Consider the following 21046-nt stretch of genomic DNA (forward strand, 5'->3'; position numbering starts at 1 on the left):
AAGAAAGAAAGAAAAAGAAGAAAGAAAGAAAGAAAGAAAGAAAGAAAGAAAGAAAGAAAGAAAGAAAGAAAGAAAGAAAGAAAGAAAGAAAGAAATCCAAGGACTACAGACAATTTTAAAGGCGTAACATACACATAATGAGACTATCGGAAGAAGCAGAAAAAGAAAAAAGAACAGTGGAAATATTTGAAGTAATAATGGCTGAATATTTTCCAAAATTAAAGACAGACACCAATCCACAGTTCCAGAAATCTTAGAGAACACTAAGCAGGATAAACTATACCTAGGCTTATCAAATAAACTATTCCTAGGCATATCATATTCTTGCTCCAAATAACAAACATGCATGAAAGAATGAAGCAAATAACAAAAACAAAGAATGAAACCAGAAAGGGAAAAATACCAACAAAAATGTTACTAGAGGAAAAGGACATTTTATAATGATAAAAGGTCAATTCAATACGAAGATATCATAAAAATAAATGTATATTTCCCTAACAAAACAGCCTAAAATATATTAAGCAAAAACTATCAGAATCAAATAAAGAAATAGGTAATTTAACATGTAATCTTTAACAATAGGTGGAAACTTCTGTATTCCACTATCAATAATGCACAGAATTAAACAGAAGATCAACAAAGAATTAGAAAACTTGAACAATACTATAAATCAATTGTGTTAGTCCATTTTCACACTGCTGTGAAGAAATACCTGGGACTGGGTAATTTACAAAGAAAAAGGGGTTTCATAGACTCACAGTTCCACATGGCTGGGGAGGCCTCACCATCATGATGGAAGGCAAAGGAGAAGCAAAGGCACATCTTACATGGCAACAGGCAAGAGAGTGTGTGCAGGAGAACTGTCCTTTATAAAATCATCAGATCTCATGAGACTTATCCACTATTACAAGAACAGAATGGGAAAAACCTGCCCCCATAATTCAATTACCTCCCACTGGATTCCTCCCATGACACATGGGGATTATGGGAGCTACAATCCAAGACGAGATTTGGGTGGGGACACAGCCAAACCATATCACCAACTAAACCTAACAGACATCTATAGAACACTGCTCAACAACAATAAAATACACATTTTTCTCAAGTGCACGTGAAACGTTCTCCAGAACAGACCATATGTTGGGCCATAGAACAAGTTTTAACAAACTTAAAAGGACTGAAATGATAACAGGTATGCTCTCTAACAACAATGTAATTACATAGAAATCAATAACAGAAGGAAATTTACAGAATTCATAGATATGTGGAAATTAAACAACATAACCTTTAATAACAATAGGTCAGAGTAGTATTCACAAGGGAAATTAGAAAATACTTTGAGATTAATGAAAATAAAAACACAGCATAACCCCACAAAAAGACAAATACTATATGATTCTACTTATATAAGGTATCTAAAGTAGTCAAACTCATAGAAACAGAAAGTAGAAAGATGGTTGCCAGAGGCTGGAGGAAGGGAGAAATGAGGAGTTGTTCAATAGGAATAGAGTTAGAATTTGGCAAAACGAAAAAGTTCTAGAGATCTGTTGCACAAAAATGTGAATACACTTTGCATTACTGAATTGTATGCTTAAAAATAGGTAAGTTGGTAAATGTTACATGTTTTTTATAACAAACATTTAAAAATTTTAAAACATGCCAAAATTAATGGGGTACAGTGAAAACAATACTTGAGGAAAATTTATAATTATAAACATATGTATTAAAAAAGAAGAAAGACGTCACATCACTATCTTATCAAATCACTAATATTCACTGTCTTATCACAAGTGTGGTCCATGTGAAACTTGTTCATCTTGGCATTCTGCAGAATATTAAGCTGGCCTATGATATTAATGATACCATGGTAATTGTACCTGGTTAGTAGGAAATAGCAAGTACTTTTATATCCAAGTAAGACCTATGAATGCCAGAGGGTTAGAGATAAACGTTACAAAGATTCAAAACTTGGGGTGGGGGGTGCTCTGACATTGGTGATGTTTTTAGGAGGCCAATGGCATGGATAATGCCAGGACAACCATTCTAACATAATAGACAAGTCATCCACCCTACACCTGCTGCCATGAAAGTACAGCACCTTGTGAACCTCTTTAGATTTGGGGGACAACATAAATTGCTCCTGGAAATACTGCTCCAACCCATTTATCAGGTGATTCAGAAGGCTTTCAGTTTCAGGGCAGAGAGTAACAGGCCCAGAGTATGGCTCTGAAGAAGGCCCTGGCTTCTGTGTAAGTGACCCTGCCACTGGGGCCACATGATCAAGGACATCTGATGATGTTTGAGTTATCTATGCTTATAAGAATTGGCAAGCCAAAAAGAGAGATGCAACAATGCCATGTCTTCTACAACAACATGCTACTTTCTATTTAAAAATCAACTCTTGGAGTCCTCCTGGGCCTTCATGGAAATTGAGTATCTGATGCCAGGACATCAAGTGACTATCAGATTCACAGAGCCTTATAAAGAGGCAGGAATAAAAGCAAATCTTCATATAAGGGAAATGGTATCCAAGAAGTGCCAGTGGGTCCAAGTAAATTTCATAAATCAATTATTGTGATACCTGTATCTATTTCTGTTATAACAAATGCCTCTCCCTCAAATCACACCTAAGACCTCATGGAGAGATTCTTTATGACAAATAATTAGAGAAGAACATTCAGGAATGATTCCCAAGTAGGCTGGCTTGATATATTAATGTGAGTTGACAGTGGACTGCTGCCATACTAAGCTTTTTTTCAGTGCTAATCTTGAAGGACAGTAATGATGAAAGATACTGTTTGTATGTAGAGATGTAAGCAGGGCACTTGGTTGTTTGGTTTGCATGGATAGAGAGATGTCCTGAAGGATGGATATTCCTGAGCTCCTGGACAATATGGAATGGCTTGGCTAGAAAGAGCAAGAGTGGAAGAATGGAGACAAGGTTGCCTGGGAAAAGGTATATACATGGATCCTTGAGAGTCAGCACAAAGCAAGAAGATCTATGTCTCATGTTAATGCAAACCAGAGAACAAAGACAGAGCAATAGAAACCAGATTGAAAGACTGACTTTTCTCGGCCGGGCACCATGGCTTATGCTTGTAATCCCAGCACTTTGGGAGGCTGAGGTGGGCAGATTACTTGAGGTCAGGAGTTCCAGACCAACCTGAACAACATGGCGAAAGCCTGTCCCTACTAAAAACACAAAAATTAGTCAGGTGTGGTGGTGCACTCCTGTAATCCCAGCTACTTGGGAGGCTGAAGCAGGAGAATCACTTGAACCTTGGTTGTAGAGGTTGCAGTGAGCCAAGATTGCACCACTGCACTCCGGCCTGGGTGACAGAGTGAGACTCTGTCTCAAGAAAAAAAAAAAAAAGAAGAGGGTTGACTTGTCCAATGGAGGCCACTTGGCTTCTGTCCTCAGCCACCCCAAGGCCTGCACAGGATGGCCATGATGTCAGGGATGGAGACTACAGGTAGGAACCCAAAACTGTTTGAGCTTCCTTTCATCATGGCTGACCTAGCTACTGCCACTGCTGAACACTTAACCTTCCAGCAGCAGAGACTGATGCTGAGCCCTTGACTTGGCACAGTTCTTAAAAAAGACCAGCCAACCACCTGCCAAAAGATCTATTACATCATATCCTTTCCTCTCTGGAGGAGGCAGTGTTTCAACCTCATAAGAATTTTCCTTCCCTGATTTCAGTGCAGCATCACCATCTGAGGGCTTACAGAGTAAATGATTTACTGACGCAGGACACCATATCACCTCAGATCACGAGTCAACTTGATGATAAAGGGGTGTGACATGGGCACGTGACCATAGGCTCCACTGGTCCTAACATATACCACATTACCCAAAAGTATCCTATCTAACCAGGTAATGAGATGGTATACTAAAAGCTCAGCTAAGGTACCATCTTCAGGGCCCCGTGCAAGGTGGGACACTGCCCTTTAAGATGAAGTACAGACATTGAATGAATGGCTGGTGTATAGTGTTGTGGCCCCAACAGCTAGAGTGTGTGTATCCAGCAACTAGAAAGACTGGCTACATGCAATATTATTCTCATAGGCTCATTGTAGCATTGGTGCTTCTCCTCTCTACAATCTTAGACTCTGCTGGAATAGAGGTTCTGGTCCCCAAAGAGGGAATACTTCTACCAGCAGGCACTGTAGGGCTCTATGATTACCACATGGTCATTTTGGGGTCCTCACGCCAGTGAATGAAAAGGCCAAGAAAGGAAGAGGTAGCTGACCTGGATTCGTGGGTAGAGCTGGTGTGGTTGCTACACGAGTGGAGTAGGAAGGAGTAGGTCTGGCATCCAAGGACTCACCAGACAACCCTGGGTGCTTCGATCCCAGTGCACCTGCTGGTGGAGATCTGCAGCAGGCACAGCCCATCAAGGTAAGGCAACTAAGGGCCCAGACACCTTGGGGAGGAAGGTCTGGATCACCCCCAAGGCAAGTGACTGACAGCAGCCAAATGCCGGCTGAGAGTGAAGGAATCCAGAATGATCGGCGGAAGAGAGAGGTGAATATCAGTGACAACCTTGGGCTGTGGCTAAGTCCACCGAACTCCCTTTCCATAGAGACTGAGTTGGCTGCTGCTCTGAAAAGTCTGTGAGTCCCCAGACTCAAGCAAAGCCAGAGTGGAACAAGAAATGGACCTCTCTGTGGTCTTCCTTATATTTTCTCTACCCACTGTTTATTCCAGCCATTGCTGCAGCCACCAATTTCAAGCAAGTACCACCTGTCAGTACCTGGCCTTGGCTACACAGCTCTGTCTTGTATTCTGCCCTGAGGCTGCAGTATGACATGCCCATAGGAGGCTTCTGGAGCTAACACCCCATAGGGCAACCCTTGACCACCAGGTAATGGGAGTCAGTGGATTACCTTTTGCCTCCTCTGGGAGACAGTGCTAGGGTGGCTCTTCAGGAGGTCCCAGTAAGATTGAGCTCCAGTTGCTCACAGTAGTGTCTGGCTTGAGGATGTTCTCTTGGACCAACTTTCCCTCTTCCCTGTGGAACTTTCTCCAGACTCCCACTCCTGTTCCTGTCCATGTGTCATGTCCTGGAATAAATCTTCTGCACACAAACCTTTGTCTCAGGCCCTGCTTTCTGGGAGAAACCCAAGCTAAGACAGTGTTATGGGCTAAACTGTATCCTGCTTGAAGTCCTAATCCCCAGAATGTGACCTTATTCAGAAATCAGGACACTGCAGATATAATTAGTTAAGATGAGGTCATCCTGGAGGAGGCTGAGTCCCTAATCTCATATGAGTGGTGTTCTTACAAAAGGGATGAATTTCGAGACAGACACATGGAGAACACCATGTGAAAGCAGAGATGGGGTGTGATATGGTTAGGATCTGTGTCCCCACCCAAATCTCATGTCTAACTAGTCCCCAATGTTGGAGGTGAGTCCTGGTGGGAGGTGACTGGATCATGGAGACAGAGTTCTCAAGAATGGTCTAGTACTATCATCTTGGCACTCTCCTCCTGATTGTGAGGGAGTTTTGTGAGATCTTGTCCTTTAAACATGTGTGGTACCTCCTTCTTCACTCTCTCTTGCTGCTCCAGCCATATGACAAGGCTCTCCCTTTGCCTCCCGCCATGACTGTAAGTTTCCTAAGGCCTCCCCACAAGCCAAGCAGATGCCAGCATCATGCTTCCTGTACAGCCTGCAGAACTGTGGGCCCATTCAACCTCTTTTCTCTATAAATCACCCAGTCTCTGGTATTTCTTTGTAACAATTCAAGAATGGATGAATACAGGTCATGCATCTACAGTGAAGGAACATCAAAGAGTGCCAGCAAACCATCAGAAGCTGGGAGAAAGACCTGGAACAGACTCTATCTCACAGCCCTCAGAAGGAGCCAACCCTGCTGACACCTTGGTCTTGGACTTCCAGCCTCCAGAACTATGAGACAATAAATTTCGTTCATTTAAGCTCCCTACCCACCCCGGTTTGTGACACTTTGCTATGGCAGCCCCAGGAAACTAATGCAGACACCACACTAACTTACTCCACAAAAATCCCCAAAGCACTCAGGAACTCACAGCATCAGGTACCTCTGCAGCTGGAGATAGAGTATGCTATGGGGGGAGTGGGGGGAAGAGGATGCAGGCTATTAGCAAAAGAGCATGATGAAGGCTCTTCCAGAAGTTTTTAGATCCCTAGATCCCCTCCCCAACTCCACAAGGCAGGTCTCTATCCTTTTACACTCCAGCAGAATTCTGACAGCGTATTCTCTAAACAGGGTAAAACAATGGATCTTTAGATTGACAGATGTCAGACTCAGTTGACAGCATAGCTACCATACTAAAGCATGAGTATCCGATGACAGGCTGCTATGAGTCCATTTTCACATTGCTGATAAAGACATACCCAAGACTGGACAATTTACAAAAGAAAAAGGTTTAATGGACCTACAGTTCCATGTGGCAGGGGAGGCCTCAAAATCATGGTGGAAGGCAAGGAGAAGCAAGTCATTCCTTATATGGATGGCATCAGGCAGAGAGAGCTTGTGCAGGGAAACTACCATTTTTAAAACCATCAGATCTCATGAGACTTACCCACTATCAGAACAGCACAGGAAAGACCCACCAGCACAATTCAAGTATCTCCCACTGAGTCCCTCCCACATGTGGGGAATATGGGAGCTGCAAGATGAGATTTGGGTGGGGACACAGAGCCAAGCCATATCACAGGCTTTAGCCTGAATGCTGTGTATAGAGAACCTCCACCACAGGCTAGCTGTGTGGCCTCAGACAGGTCACACAACCTCTCTGTGCCTTCAGTTTCCTAACCTACAAAACAGGGAGAATGGTAGCATCTATCCCCTAGGGTTGATATGAGAATTGAAGTCCTTAGCACTGGGCCTGGCACACACATGTTCAGTGAGTGTTTACAGAGGTCCCTGAACCCCTCTTCCTGGGAAGCTGGAGAGCCCTGAACAGGCAAAGTTCCCAATCAGTGGGGGAAGGACAGGACCCCAGGCTATATGCTCACGAATAGAGATCCTACCAGCTACTGATAAAGCAGAGGTCCCTAATTCCCGGGCCACAGACCAGTACCAGTTTGTGGTCTGTTAAGAACCTGACCACACAGCAGGAGGTGAGCAGCAGGTGAGCAAGAGCAGAGCTTTGTCTATGTTTACAGCTGCTCCCCATCGCTCACATTACCGCCTGAGCTCTGCCTCTCTCGGCTCAGTGGCGGCATTAGATCCTCACAGGAACATGAACCCTGTCAACTGTGTATGCAAGGGATCTAGGTTGGGCACTCCTTATGAGAATCGAATGCCTGAGGCTGGGCGTGGTGGCGCATGCCTGTAGTCCCAGCTATTCGGGAGGCTGCGGCAGGAAAATTGCTAGAACCCAGGAGGCAGAGGTTGCAGTGGGCCAAGATTGTGCCACTGCACTCCAGCATGGTGACAGAGTGAGACTCTGTCTCAAAAAAAAAAAGATGAGAATCTAATGCCTGATGATCTGTCAGTGTCTCCCATCACCCCCAGATGGGATCATCTAGTTGCAGGAAAACAAGCTTAGAGCTCCCACTGATGCTACATTATGGTGAGTTGTATAATTATTTCATGATATATTACAATCTAATAATAATAGAAATAAAAGGCACAGTGTAATGCACTTGAGTCATCCAGAAACTATCCTTCCCCTAGTGGTGGGAAAATTGTCTTCCACTAAACCAGTCCCTGGTGCCAAAAACCACAGCCCCAGGGTTGAGATGAGAATTGAAATTCTTAGCACCAGACCAGGTGCACACATGTTCGGTGAGTGTTTACCTTGCCAAAGCCCCTCAACCCCTCTTCCTGGGAAACTAGAAAGCCCTGAACATGCATAGTTCCCAATCAGTGGGGGAAGGACAGGACCCCAGACTATACACCCACAAATAGAGATCCCCGCAGAGATTGATAAAGAATCTCCAGGCTCAGTCCATAATGAAAAGGGCCCCAGCCCCTCCAGCATGAGTCCCAGGCCCTGCCCCAGGCCTGCCCGCCCACCAGGCCCCCTGGCTGACCGTGTTGTTGACCGTGTGCCAGGAGATGTCTTGGATGTCCTTCAGGTGTCCCTGCAGGGGGCTGTAGGAGGCGACGCTCTGGAAGAGATTCTGGTTCAGGTCCCATTGCCACTGGACAATCTCCAGGTGCAGGGCCACGTCCCCGTGTGGGTCGAAGGAGATTTGGTGGTCCAGGAGAGTGAAGTTGACCTTCCAGATCTCCTCAAGCAGCTGGTGGGGTCAGAGGGAAGGGAAGTGGAGCATCAGAATCTGGGCCAAACATTTTCCTGGACCTGACAAAGATTCTACCATGTCACCAGCCTTGATTTCCAACTCTGTAATATGGAGGCAATATATCTCCCAAAAGGTAACAGTTTAGGAGTCAGTGGCTGAGAGCTCTGCTCTGGAATCAGACACATATGGGTTCAGGCCTTAGCTCTGCCTCTTGCTGTGAGGTCTTGGACGTTTTGCTTAACCTCTCTGAAGCCGTTTCCTCTTCTGCAAAGTGGGAGCAATAAAAACTATACCTTCTGGGCTTGGAAGCAAACAAATAAGTTCATCTATGTCAGGGACTTAGAGCAGAGCCCGAGACAGGAAGCACTCCTTCCAAGGTGCTGATAGGATTTCTTTTCCCTAGAAGTCACCTCGGTCATCCCTCTGGGACCCAATAAATGAGGTACAGAGTCCACTGTCTCTGTCACCTGCAAAGGTCAGCTGGGATCTCCCCTGCTCCCTGGGTCCTTTCTGCTCCCCACACCTTAGGGTCAGCTCTCATTCCCATCTCTCCCCGCTCCCCAGCCCCGCATCACTCTCAGTAGGCAGTAACCAGGACAAACTAGAGCACACTTTGAACTGGACATCCTCTGACCTAAGGTCCAGTCCCAGCTCTGTCCGCAAATTGCTGTGTGACTCTGGGCAAGTTTCTGAACCTTGCTGGGCTGACCCTGAAAAAGCTTCCAGCTCAAATATCCCAAGGATCTGGCTCCTAGATTTTCCCTCCATAAATGGGAATGTTCATTGGGCTACACCTTCAGAGACACACAGACAGACAGGTAGCCAAGGTAGTCGGGTCCTAGCCTTCTCCCCTCCCTACCCGGCGGGTGAGGTCCTGGCTCAGAAAGACTCTTTGGAATGTGCACAGGTTGCTAGGCCAAGGGCAATGGTCCTTTGAGCTGAGAAGAAGGAGGTTCCAACCAGGTGGTCAGCCTGAGGATGAGGATCAGGATGGTGGAGGCCCCTGGGAGTCAGGCCCTGGGTGCCCATGTCACACTCCTGCAGCGATCTGCCCAAGCAGGGTTGAGAACCTGGGATTCGAGGAAGCCAAGATATCACCCCCAAGGGGTCAGAAAGCATTTATTTATTATTTATTTATTTAATTATTTTTGAGACGGAGTCTCACTCTGTTGCCAGGCTAGAGTGCAGTGGCGTGATCTCGGCTCACTGCAACCTCTGCCTCCTGGGTTCAAGTGATTCTCCTGCCTCAGCTTCCCAAGTAGCTGGGACTACAGGTGCCCACTACATGCCCAGTTAATTTTTGTATTTTTAGTAGAGACAGTGTTTCACCATGTGGGCCAGGATGGTCTCAATCTCTTGACCCTGTGATCCCCCTGCCTTGGCCTCCCAAAGTTCTGGGATTACAGGCGTGAGTCACCATGCCTGACTGGAGCCTAGACTATTATTGGCAGGGGCTTAGGCATCTTGGGGTTCCCCCGTTAGGTTGAACCCCGTTTCCCCTTCCCCATATAGCCCCACCCCTGCCTCAGCATAGGCTGTACATCTAAGGCAGACTCATGTCCACCTCTCCAGCCCACCACTCCCTCCTGAGGGCAGGACTCGGAGTCTGAGGAAGAAGAGGAAGAGGAGGAGCTCATTCAGCCTCCCCAGGTAATTTGCGTACATGATTGCAAATCCCCTCAATAACTCAGCAGAGTATATGATTCCTTCCATTTAACAGATGAGAAAACCAAGGCTCGGAGATATTAAACTTGCCCAAGTTTGCACAGCTAGTAGGGCAGCACTGGGATTCCAATCCAGCTCTGATTGCTGAGCTCTGCCCAGCTCACCACCACCTGCCTCACCATATACAAAAAGGTGGGCCATATCTGAGATGCCCGAGGGGCGGACAGAGATGGAGAGAGGGGTGGGGGGAAGAGCCAGACCAGTGCCAAGGACCCCATTTGTGAAATAGAAGGATTGGACCAGAACCTGAGAACCTCGCAACCCTTACCCATCCCAGGCTGTCAACACTGGAGAAGCTGGGGGAGAAGAGGGGCTGCGGTTTCCACTGCTTGTGGCATTTCCTTCTGCTGACTTCCACCTGAATCTCCAAGAACAGACTACCTTGGATGGTGAAGGTTAAATTAATGTAAAAAGCAATTTCTTTTTGGGACCAGGGAGGACTAGTGCTATGTGTCTGGAAGAAAGGGATGCCCATGGCTCCTCACACCCATTTGCCTAGAACCCCAAGGGAGGAGGATGGAGGTGCCCTGAAGTCTCTATGGCAACCACCCCCTGGGGCCCTGACCTGCCAGGGGTAGACCACCCTCTTGGTGCAGGTACTGTGGTCACAGCCGAGGAGGCTGTGCAGGGAGTGGGCTCTCTATGATTCAAGTACCTGCTGAACATTTTTACTGGGATGGCCACAAATTTGCCAGCCTGGATTTACCCAACCTCCCACTGATCTCACCCCACCACCACCATCACCACGGGCAGCACATCCGCCCAGCGCCATCTCCCACTCTCCTCATCACCCCTGAGGCCTCTCTGCCTTGCCTCTCGTGGGGTGCCCATCCCCACTACCTCGGCACTATTTCATCACCATCCATCACCAACACCCCCGGCCACTCCCTAGCTGGGTGCCTGTCACCTCTCCGAACCTCAGTTTCACCTGTGTATGGGAGAGCACCCACTTCCTGGAAGTGGGGACCCTCTTGTCCCTCCTCCCCTGTGGTCTGGCCATCGTCAACCCCACCTTGACTGAGTGTTGAGCCCGTCCTTGGGCTCTGGCCCTGCGGGGCAGGCTCTCCCGGGCCCACGGGGCGGACGCTGCATACCAATATGCCCTGCACCGCCTGTCCTGGAGATGGAGCCGGAAGGCCTGCCATGGCAGCTGAGTCGAGGATGCATGGCACCTGCCATGGCGGGAGAGCGCGGGCAAGCGCCTTCCCGCCCCCAGCCCGGGCCCCAGGACAGGTCAGCGCGCCCTGCCCCGGTGCCCACCACTGCCCCACGTCCACCTTCCTGCCACTTCCTCCTGATTCCCCTGCCACGCCTCCCGCAGCCCTCCCATTCCGTTCCATTCCTCCCTGCCTCTTAGCCCGATGAGCGTCTGCTCATCGGGTATCTGAGGGTAACCAAGAATTCAAATAAAGAGGTGAACACAGTGTCCGGAACATAATAAGTGCCCAGTCATTCATTCATTCAATATTCACTGAGAATCGACTCCAAGCCAGACCAGTGGCAGCAACTTGGGATACCGCATCGGAAAGGATTGACAAGGTCCCTGCTCTCACTGGCTGGCTGTTTGGAAGGTGTGGGGAATAGCCATCAAACAAAAAAAGAAAATCAACGCAGTAACAATTTGGGAAACGTTATGACCAAAATAAACGGTGTCGTGGTGTGACCCGGCAAGGGGGATGGGAGGTAGGAAGGACACCACAGACCATTTTGCAGGTTGTGCCCTGCACGAGTGGGTCCAGTTAGGACAACTGGGAGGAACAGCTGGAGTCCAGCCCACTCAGGCCACCAAGCCACACTTTGCGTCCAACCGAAGCAAAGAGCATCTTGTTCTAACTTGTCTGCACAAAAGGACATCATCTTCTAACTCACACAAGGATGTCGTTGATGCCAGCAGAGACCCTGGGCAAAGCCTACATGGGGGGGGGCTGGGCTTCCTGTTTCTTGACTTCATCATCCCCAACCACAGCCCTAAATTGGCTTGTTGAGGTGTCTCAAGAACCTCATCTTGGTGCTTGGAACTCTCTATGAACTGCTGCCTCTAGGACAAAGCCCCCTCTCCATCCGGCACTAGATGCCCTCCAGTATCACCTGCACTTCCTGTAGCCTCTCAGTCTTGGCCACATGAGCCCAACCATGTGGCCCCCACTCTCCCCCTTTCCTCCTGGAAGCTCCAGTGCCTGCCCACTCCCTACGTCAGTCCTGCCTTCCGTGACCCTCTCCCACCATGATGACGCCCTGCCCTGTGCACAGCTGCAATTCTGACTTCCTGGTGCACTTGGCAGACATCTCCTCCTAGGGTGGGGGGTCCCCCAGGCCTGGCACATAGTAGGTGCTCAACAAAAGGGATAGAGCACCCTGGTTGCTATGATTGGTGCCCTTTCGTCTCTACTGCTGGGAGAAGGAGAGTCAACTGTCTTTCATCATAGCTCCTGCCAGTTGCAGCTGGAAGGATGCTCAGAAGGTGAAGTGGGAAAACCACAGCAGAATGGGCCAGACATGGGTTCAAAGTCAGGGTCTGCCACTTACCACTGAACAATCAAGAGCTAGTCACTTTGAGTTCCTGTCCCTCAGTTTTTCTACCTGTAGATTATCCTCACAGGATGGTCACGAGTTAGATGTGATGTATGCTAGGCATTCAGTGCCTAGTAGGCACTCACAGAGCAGTAAAGCACCCATGATCATTATGTATATTATTAATGTAACAGGACATACAGCAATACACAGCATTTTTACCAACTGGCAGCAGAATTCATTTTAAAGAATAACTGCAATCTTTTAAAAGAAAAACGTTCAAGGTTGCAAGTTTAGGGTCTGAGGTTATGGGATAGAGAGGTACAATTAAACAGAATGAGAAAGAGAAGTTCTTCAGAGCAAACGAATTTGCTCTGTTAAGGAAGTGAAGAGTTATTTGAGGATGGGAGAGGGATGCAGCAGGTGGGAGAAAGGAGAGAACGAAGAGGGGAGATGGGCAGGGCTTGGGGAGGAGGCTGAGCAAGAGTGGAAGGCTGGCTCTGAACTGTGAAAAGCCAAGCAATTGTTTAAGAACAGAGATCTCTAATAGCGAACTATAAAGTGTGTCTCTCTAATGTAAATCCCCTCTGCGCCTCTGATCCTCAATAAAACCTTCTATATCCCAGCATGCTTCGTGGTAGGGGGTTTCTGTGTGTGCCTGTGAATGTGGATGTGTGTGCTAAACCAGAAGAACAGAGCTGAAGTCTCCGTCTGAACCGCAGTGATAGAGAGCTAGGGTCATGAGAAGATCCATAAAAGCGATGAAAGGCCTTGCAGGGTCCAGGGGAAAACGCAAGCCCATCCCGGACTCCCAACTGCGGAAAGGCTGGAGAGGGGAGGGGGGCTGCTGTTCCTGCTGCCTGTGGGATTTCCTTCTGCAGAATTCTACCTGAATCTCCAAGAACAAACTATCCTGGATGCTGAGGGTTAAATTAATGTAAAAAGCAATTTTGTTTTGGGACCAGGGAGGACTAGCGCTATGCGTCAGGAAGAACGGGATGCCCGTGGCCTTTCACACTTATTTGCCCAGAACCCCAAGGAAGGAGGATGGAGGTGCTCTGCAGTCTCGGTGGCAACCACCCCCTGGGGCCCTCACCTGCCAGGGGTAGACCACCCTCTTGGTGCAGGCGCTGTGGTCACAGCCGAGGAGGCTGTGCAGAGCGTGGGCCACGACGTAGACCGCAGAATACACACTATAGACGATGCGCTCCCCGGAGAGCCTGAGAATGGAGTTGAAGGACAAGGTGGAGTTCAAGCAGGTGTCGCACTCCTGGTTGCAGGTAGACCTCTGGTTGGTCGGCTCGGCCTGTGGGCCCCGCACGCGGAACTCGCTGAAGCCTGGGATGGGCACGTTCTGGATGGTGATGCCCAGGAAGGTGCCCGTGCGGTGCAGCCCCGTGAGGTTGTGCAGGACCGGGTCGATGGACCAGGACTCGGAGGCAATCCACACGGCGCCTGTGAAGTTCTGGCGCAGCACCTCCCTGAAGAAGTCGTACAGGGTCAGGTCGGGCGAGAACACGACCACGACGCGCGCCGTGCTATGCTGCAGCTTCTCCACGATGCTCACCAGGCGCTGGCGATCCTCTGGCATGATGTCCTGGTTGGGCTGCAGTGTGGGCAGCGTCTCCTGGAAGGCGATGCAGATGTCGCTGCCGGCCAGGCGATCGCCCAGCAGCTGGCCATTGTCACGGCCATAGGTGTCGCTGCTCACCAGCACACTGATCCAGTTCCAGTGGAAGTGCAGCATCAGCTGCACCATGGCCTCGATGTGGTGCTTGGCGCTGGGCGCGGTGCGCAGCAGGGCTGGGAAGCGCTGCTTGTCTCGCAGCTGGTCGCTGATGGCGCTGTAGGTGATCTGCAAGGGGAGGGGCCGCGGCATGAGCGAGTGCCTCACTGGGTGCTCTCCCCCACCCCAGGGCTCTATCCACCATCATCGTTCGGAAAGCACCTAGTGCAACCCACCCCAGAAGGAGGTTGTTTACACCATCATGGTCTGTAGGTAGCTACATGCAATAAGAACCTATTGTGTGCCGGGCCCCAGCATCATCATGATTATTGAGCACCTACTGTGTACCACACCCTGGGCCAAGCCATATACATCATCATCCTCATAGTCATCAGCACACTGGCTTTTAGTGAGAACCACATCCTGGGCTAGGTGAGTGACATCCCCATCATCCCCACTACCTAGAAATTCTTACTGAGCACAGTGCTTCCCCCTTGCCCTCATCACCATCAGGCTCATCAAATGGACACGTTTCTTCCCTCCGTTTCCAGTGCTCCGTGGTTTTCTTCCCAACTCACTGGGTGTCCCATCTCCTTTGCTGGTTCCTTCCCTTCTCTATGACCTCTTAGCCTTGGAGGACTCTGGGCTCAGGCTTCGGTCCCTGTCTTGTCTCCAGCTGCTCTCCCCGTCCCTTGGTGGTCCCAACCAGCTTCATGGCTTCAAATCCCATTTCTACACCGACAACTCCCAATGGACAGCCCTGGCCTGGACTTCTCCCCTGAACTCCAGACGCATACCACACCTGCCTGCCTGACGTCTCGGACTTCACAAATCCAACCCAAAGCCCTGCTCTCCTCTGAGCCTGTTCCACCCACACCCTCCCCCATCTAGGTTGATGACGAATCCATCTTTCCAGTGACGCGGGCCAAAAACTCTGGAGTCGCCCTTTACTCTTCTTTCACACACAGGTCACAGTGGATCCATCAGCAAATCCCCTTGGCTCTGCCTTCAAAATGTATCCATCCAGCGCCTGCCAGCTCCGCGCTCCCTGCTGTCCAGCCACCATCACCTCTGGCCTACACTGCAACATGACACACCCACTTTCCCCTACAGTCTACGCTGAACGTGGCAGCCCGTGATCCTGCTCACACGCGTGTCAGGTCACTTTACTGCTCCTCTCAGAACCCCTCAATAGCTCCTAACATCACTCAGGAAAAGCCGGAGTCGTTGAATGGCCACTAAGGCCTCCAACATTTCTTTGCATAGCCCTGGCCTGTCTGGTTTCATCTCCTTCTCCTCTCTCTCCGGCTCCAGTTCCGCCAACATGCCAGGCACCTCCTGGCCTTGGCATTTGCTAACGTCTCTTCCTGGAGTGCTCTTCTCTTAGATCCCTCCCGGCCCCATCACTCCTTCACCTCCCTCAAGTCTTTGCCCAATTGTCAGTGAGACCCACCTGACCACCCTGTTGAAAACTGCAATCTCCCTCTACCAACTCCTCCTTTCCATCAACGTGCCAGGTCCCCTCTACCCTGCCCACATTTTTAGTTTATTCATTGCACGTCTCACCTCTGACATCCTACCTCACTTATTGTTTACACTTATTCTCCGTCTCTCCCCACTAGAAGAGAAGCTCCACGAGGGCAATGATTTCCATATTCTTGCCAGCTATATCCCAGCACCTACAACAGTGCCTGGCACATAGTAGGTGCTCAATAAATATCTGTTACATGAATGAAAGAATGAATTCAGTCCTCAGCTAGATGCTTCATGTAAAAGTACTAACATTAAACAGTAACAATCACAATATTCATGACTACCTACTGTGTGCCAAGTCTTTTGCTAGCTGATCTTGAATGAATATGTAGTCTGTACCCATACTGCACTGGGCACTTTCAATCATGATGATGATAATAGTTATAATACTAGTAATCATACAAATAACCCTTTTATGAGGACCTACTATGGCACAGACTTTGTGCATACCAAATAATATTAGGCACTTCAAGTTTTTATTCCTGTGCAAGATGCTTTATAAAAACATTATTGAGAGGCTGGGCATGGTGGCTCATGCCTGTAATCCCAGTACTTTGGGAGGTCACATCAGGTGGATCACCTGAGGTCAGGAGGTTCAAGACCAACCTGACCAACATGGAGAAACCCAATCTCTACTAAAAATACAGAATTAGCTGGGTGTGGCGGCACATGCCTGTAATCCCAGCTACTTGCAAGGCTGAAGCAGGAGAATCGCTTGAACCTGGGAGGCAGAGGTTGTGGTGAGCCAAGATCACAACACTGCACTCCAGCCTGGGCAACAAGAGCGAAACTCCATCAGAAAAAAAAATTATTGACTACCTACTGTGTGCTAGAAACTTACACAGGTTGAACACTAATCTTCAGACAGTTCTGGGATGGAACGCTTATCATCCCACTTCACAGGTGGTGAAACTGAGGCCTAGAAGAGTTAAGAGATTTGCCAAAGGCTTCACTGTGGCCAAGATTCAGTGCCAAGTTGCACAACCAGATCTGTCCCCCCAAAGCCTGAGCTCTTATGCCATAAGCTGCTACCTTCTCAAGATTCGGGCTGATGTCCTGATCCTGTTTCTGATCCTAGCATCACCTCCCATGATTGATGGAGGAAGTGGCTTCTGAGGCCCCTAGACAGCCACTCCTCTGCCCTCCTCCCCAGGTCCTTCTCCAGGGCCCAGGGGCCTCACCTGTGGAAGGAGAAAGAGGGAGAGGAAGTTGGCCACAGTCATGACAGACTCGGAGTTTTCAGGGCCAATGACAGCCACCACACGGGGCACGTAGTTACTGTAGTCCTCTTGGATGGGAAGGAGGCTGTCCTCCTGTGCCAGGAAGTAGAGCACTGGCTGGACGTTGTTGGAGATGTAGCACACATCCACCATCTCGTAGCCCAGCAGCACACCAGGCAGCAGGCTGCTGTCATTGTTGATCTCCTCCACCGCGAAGCGCATGGCCTGCATGAGGTTGTAGCCACTCACCTTCATTTCATACCTGGAGGGGCCACAGCAGCATGAGGTGGAAGTAGATTCAGAGTGAGGAAGGCGGGGATAAGAGAACCAGCCCACTCCTCCTCCCTGCCACAGGAAAGCCAAGGCATTGGCTGAAAAGGAACCACTCCAGAAGACTCTGGAATTTTCACGTCACTGTCACCATGCCACATCTCTAGGGTCACCATTGCCCATGTGGCCACTACTGACACTATTATCCATGTGGCTGTGATCACTATAACCTCCATCACCGCTCTACCAATGTCCACCAATGTGACCACCATTATCCACTATAACTTCCATCATCACCATCACCTCTATCACCATCATCACCCACTATCCCTATTACCAATATCACCACCACTGCCATCACTGTCACACAACCTTGTGACCATCATCACTACCATTATCTCTGTCACCACCACCATCTCTGTCACCACCACCACTATTACTATCAGCACCACTACCATCTCCACCAGTATCACCACCATCATCACCACCATTTCCATCACCATCACTATCATCACTGCCATCACCAACACCATTACCACCATCACCATCATCAGCACCATCATCATCATCATCACCACCATCACCACCACCATTTCCACCATCACCACCACCATCACCATCATCACTGCCACACCAATACCATCACCACCATCACCACCATCACCATCATCAGCACCATCATCACCACCATTTCCACCATCACCATCACCATCATCACTATCATCACCACAATCACCATCATCACCATCATCACCACCCCCATCACCAACATCACCACAATCACCATCATCACTGCCATCACCAACACCATCACCACCATCACCACCCCATCACCAACATCACTACCATCACCATCATCACCACCCCCATCACCAACATCACCACCATCACCATCATCACTGCCATCACCAACACCATCACCACCATCACCACCCCATCACCAACATCACCACCATCACCATCATCACCACCCCCAACACCAACATCACCACCATCACCATCATCACTGCCATCACCAACACCATTACCACCATCACCATCATCAGCACCATCATCACCACCATCACCATCATCACCACCACCGTTTCCACCATCACCACCACCATCACCATCATCACTGCCATCACCAACATCATCACCATCATCATCAGCACCATCATCATTATCACCACCATCACCACCATTTCCACCATCACCACCACCATCACCAACATCACTACCATCAGCATCATCACCAACACCATCACCACCATCACCATCATCAGCACCATCACCACCACCATCACCATCATCATTGCCATGACCCACACCATCACCACCATCACCATCATCAGTGCCATCATCACCACCATCACTGTCATCACCACCTCCATCACCAACATCACCACGATCACCATCATCACCACCTCCATCACCAACATCACCACAATCACCATCATCACTGCCATCACCAACACCATCACCACTATCACCATCATCAGCACCATCATCACCATCATCACCACCACCATTTCCACCATCACCACCACCATCACCACCATCACCATCATCACCACCATCACCATCACCACCATCATCATCATCAGTGCCATCACCACCATCACCATCATCACTGCCATCACCAACATCACCATCATCAGCACCATCAGCACCATCATCACCACCCCCATCACCAACATCACTACCATCACCATCATCACCAACACCAGCACCATCACCAGCATCACCATCAACACCACCAACACCATCATCAGCACCACCATCACCATCATCACCAACACTATCATTGATAGCATCACCATCATCACTGCAACGGTCACCATTATCACTACCAGCACCATCATTACCAACACTATTACCACCACCACCATCACCATCATCACTACCATCACCATCATCACCACCATACTCTTTATCATTGTCATCATCACCAGTATTACTGTTATCAACATTATCAGCATCACCACCATTACATTCATCATCATCATTACACTCCCCGCCATGATCACAAGCATTAGAAAATCCAGCCTTGTTCTGGTGCCATAACCTTCACCATTCTCAAGTCAGCATACAGTCTTCCCCAATGTCATAAATGATGCATTTCTTATAGTCAACGCTTAATCATCTTTTGCACTGTCCTGCCTTTCTCCTTGTCTCCCACAATACCTTCACCCTCTCTGCAAGAGGTCACTGTTTTATAGTCCCAGGCTGGCTCCATGTCCCAGCCTTCATGCTTGCATGCAGATGCACCCACCCCCCACAATCTCCAAGTGATGCTGCCATCCCAAGGGGCTCGTGGAGGAGGTGAGGGAAGAGGAACTTCCGTCTAGGCCCAAAAGCACCCATACCCACCCAACCACAGCCCTTGGAAAATGCAGTCTGAGAACCTGCTACAGAAAAATCACATTCTGCCTCCCAAAGGTTTTTTGAATGAGCTTTGATATGGACCCTTTGGGAGTCCTCCCAGTTGCCAAAGTGGGTGGGGCAGTTTTGATGGCCCTCTAGGCTCAAACATTCTGCAACTCAATTTTTAAAAAAAATGACATTGAGATGACCCAAACCTCAGTGTTTCAGAACACAATCGCCAAAGATTTTGGTATCACGCACTGTATAAGGCCTCCCTGGGGGCTAGGGGCATGGATCCAGAATAAGGGGGTTGGCAATGAATGGGGAGCAGTGCTCTAAGCCTTTGGTCCTGGCCTGGCTCCCAAGGACCACAGGACCAGCCCTGGCTTCCCACCCCATCCCCACTGCCACTTCCAGCCCCCACTGGAGACTCACTCCTTGCACATGGGCACCTGCAGGAAGTTGAGGTGGACAGTGCCCTTCATGTTGGCATGGAGGGTGAAGAGGCCACCCAGGAGGTAATCCCCCGGCAGGTGGAAGTCCGAGTTCTCAGCCAGCTCAGCCAGGACCCATAGCAGGAAGAACAGGAAGCAGACGGTCCTTGCCCTGGGCCCCATGGCTGGGAAGTGATGGTGTCAGGAGGTAGTCCTGCCTCGCTGGAGAACTGGTGCTTGATGACAGTGCATTTGCACAGACATTTACATAATGATGGTTCTGCCACTGATCGGGGCACCTGGAGCAGATGGAGAGGTTTGGGGCCCAGGGGGAGGAAAGGAGGCTGGAATTATGATGATTCTTTCTTAGAGCACCGTGGGGCTAGGTGGTCTAGGGAAACCCTATTTGGAAAGAGAGGAAGCATCCTGATAACTTAGCTACACCCTAGCCTTCTGCCACTTGTCCAAGGACAAAGTCTCGTCTTCCTGACATTTCAAATAGTTCAGGAGCAAACGACATAGGTGCTGTCAGGAGACAGAGTAGTGTGGTCAAAAGCACCCATGCTCTAGAGCCCAGCCAAGTCAGGCCAGGCATGTAGTGATGTACAGGTGTTCAGAAAGTGGTAGCCATTGTCGGGAAGAACCAGGCATCATTTGCCGCTCACCATCTCATCTAAGGCTCACAGTAACCGGGACTATTACTAACCCCATTTCAGAGATGAAGAAATGGAGGCACTGAGAAATGAAGAAACGCAGCCCCGGCTGCGTGACTAGCAGAGCTGAGATTCAAACCACGTGGTCTGATGCCAGGGCTGGGTCCTTCATCACCACACCTCATTACATCACAAAGTTAGAGCTTTCGTTTAAAAAAAAGGGACATGGATGAACCTGGAAACCATCATTCTCAGCAAACTGACAAAAGAGCAGAAGATCAAACACCGCATGTTCTCACTCACAGGCGGGTGTTGAACAATGAGAACACATGGACACAGGGAGGGGAGCACTACACACTGGGGTCAGTTGGGGGGAAATAGGGGA

The 21046-nt window shown here is 49.3% G+C and overlaps 1 protein-coding gene across 2 annotated transcripts in view; it reads right to left on the minus strand.

Moving 5' to 3' along the window:
- TAS1R2 (taste 1 receptor member 2) overlaps positions 1-21046 on the minus strand; it is a 39173-nt gene that overhangs the window by 9659 nt on the left and 8468 nt on the right. Inside the window, exons 1-4 of one of the 2 annotated variants that reach the window (XM_017505821.2) lie at positions 20010-20851; positions 16920-17220; positions 13576-14334; positions 8031-8240 (exon numbers count right to left, since the gene is read on the minus strand). In XM_017505821.2, the coding sequence (XP_017361310.1) occupies positions 8031-8240; positions 13576-14334; positions 16920-17220; positions 20010-20191 (1452 nt within the window). In that variant the 5' untranslated portion in view covers positions 20192-20851. Of the gene's footprint in view, positions 1-8030; positions 8241-13575; positions 14335-16919; positions 17221-20009; positions 20852-21046 lie in introns of those variants that run through there. The other variant, XM_037730254.1, reaches the window with a different exon arrangement.

This window comes from Cebus imitator, unplaced genomic scaffold (genome assembly GCF_001604975.1).
Source record: "Cebus imitator isolate Cc_AM_T3 unplaced genomic scaffold, Cebus_imitator-1.0 Scaffold15, whole genome shotgun sequence".
NCBI classification, from domain to species: Eukaryota; Metazoa; Chordata; class Mammalia; order Primates; family Cebidae; genus Cebus; species Cebus imitator.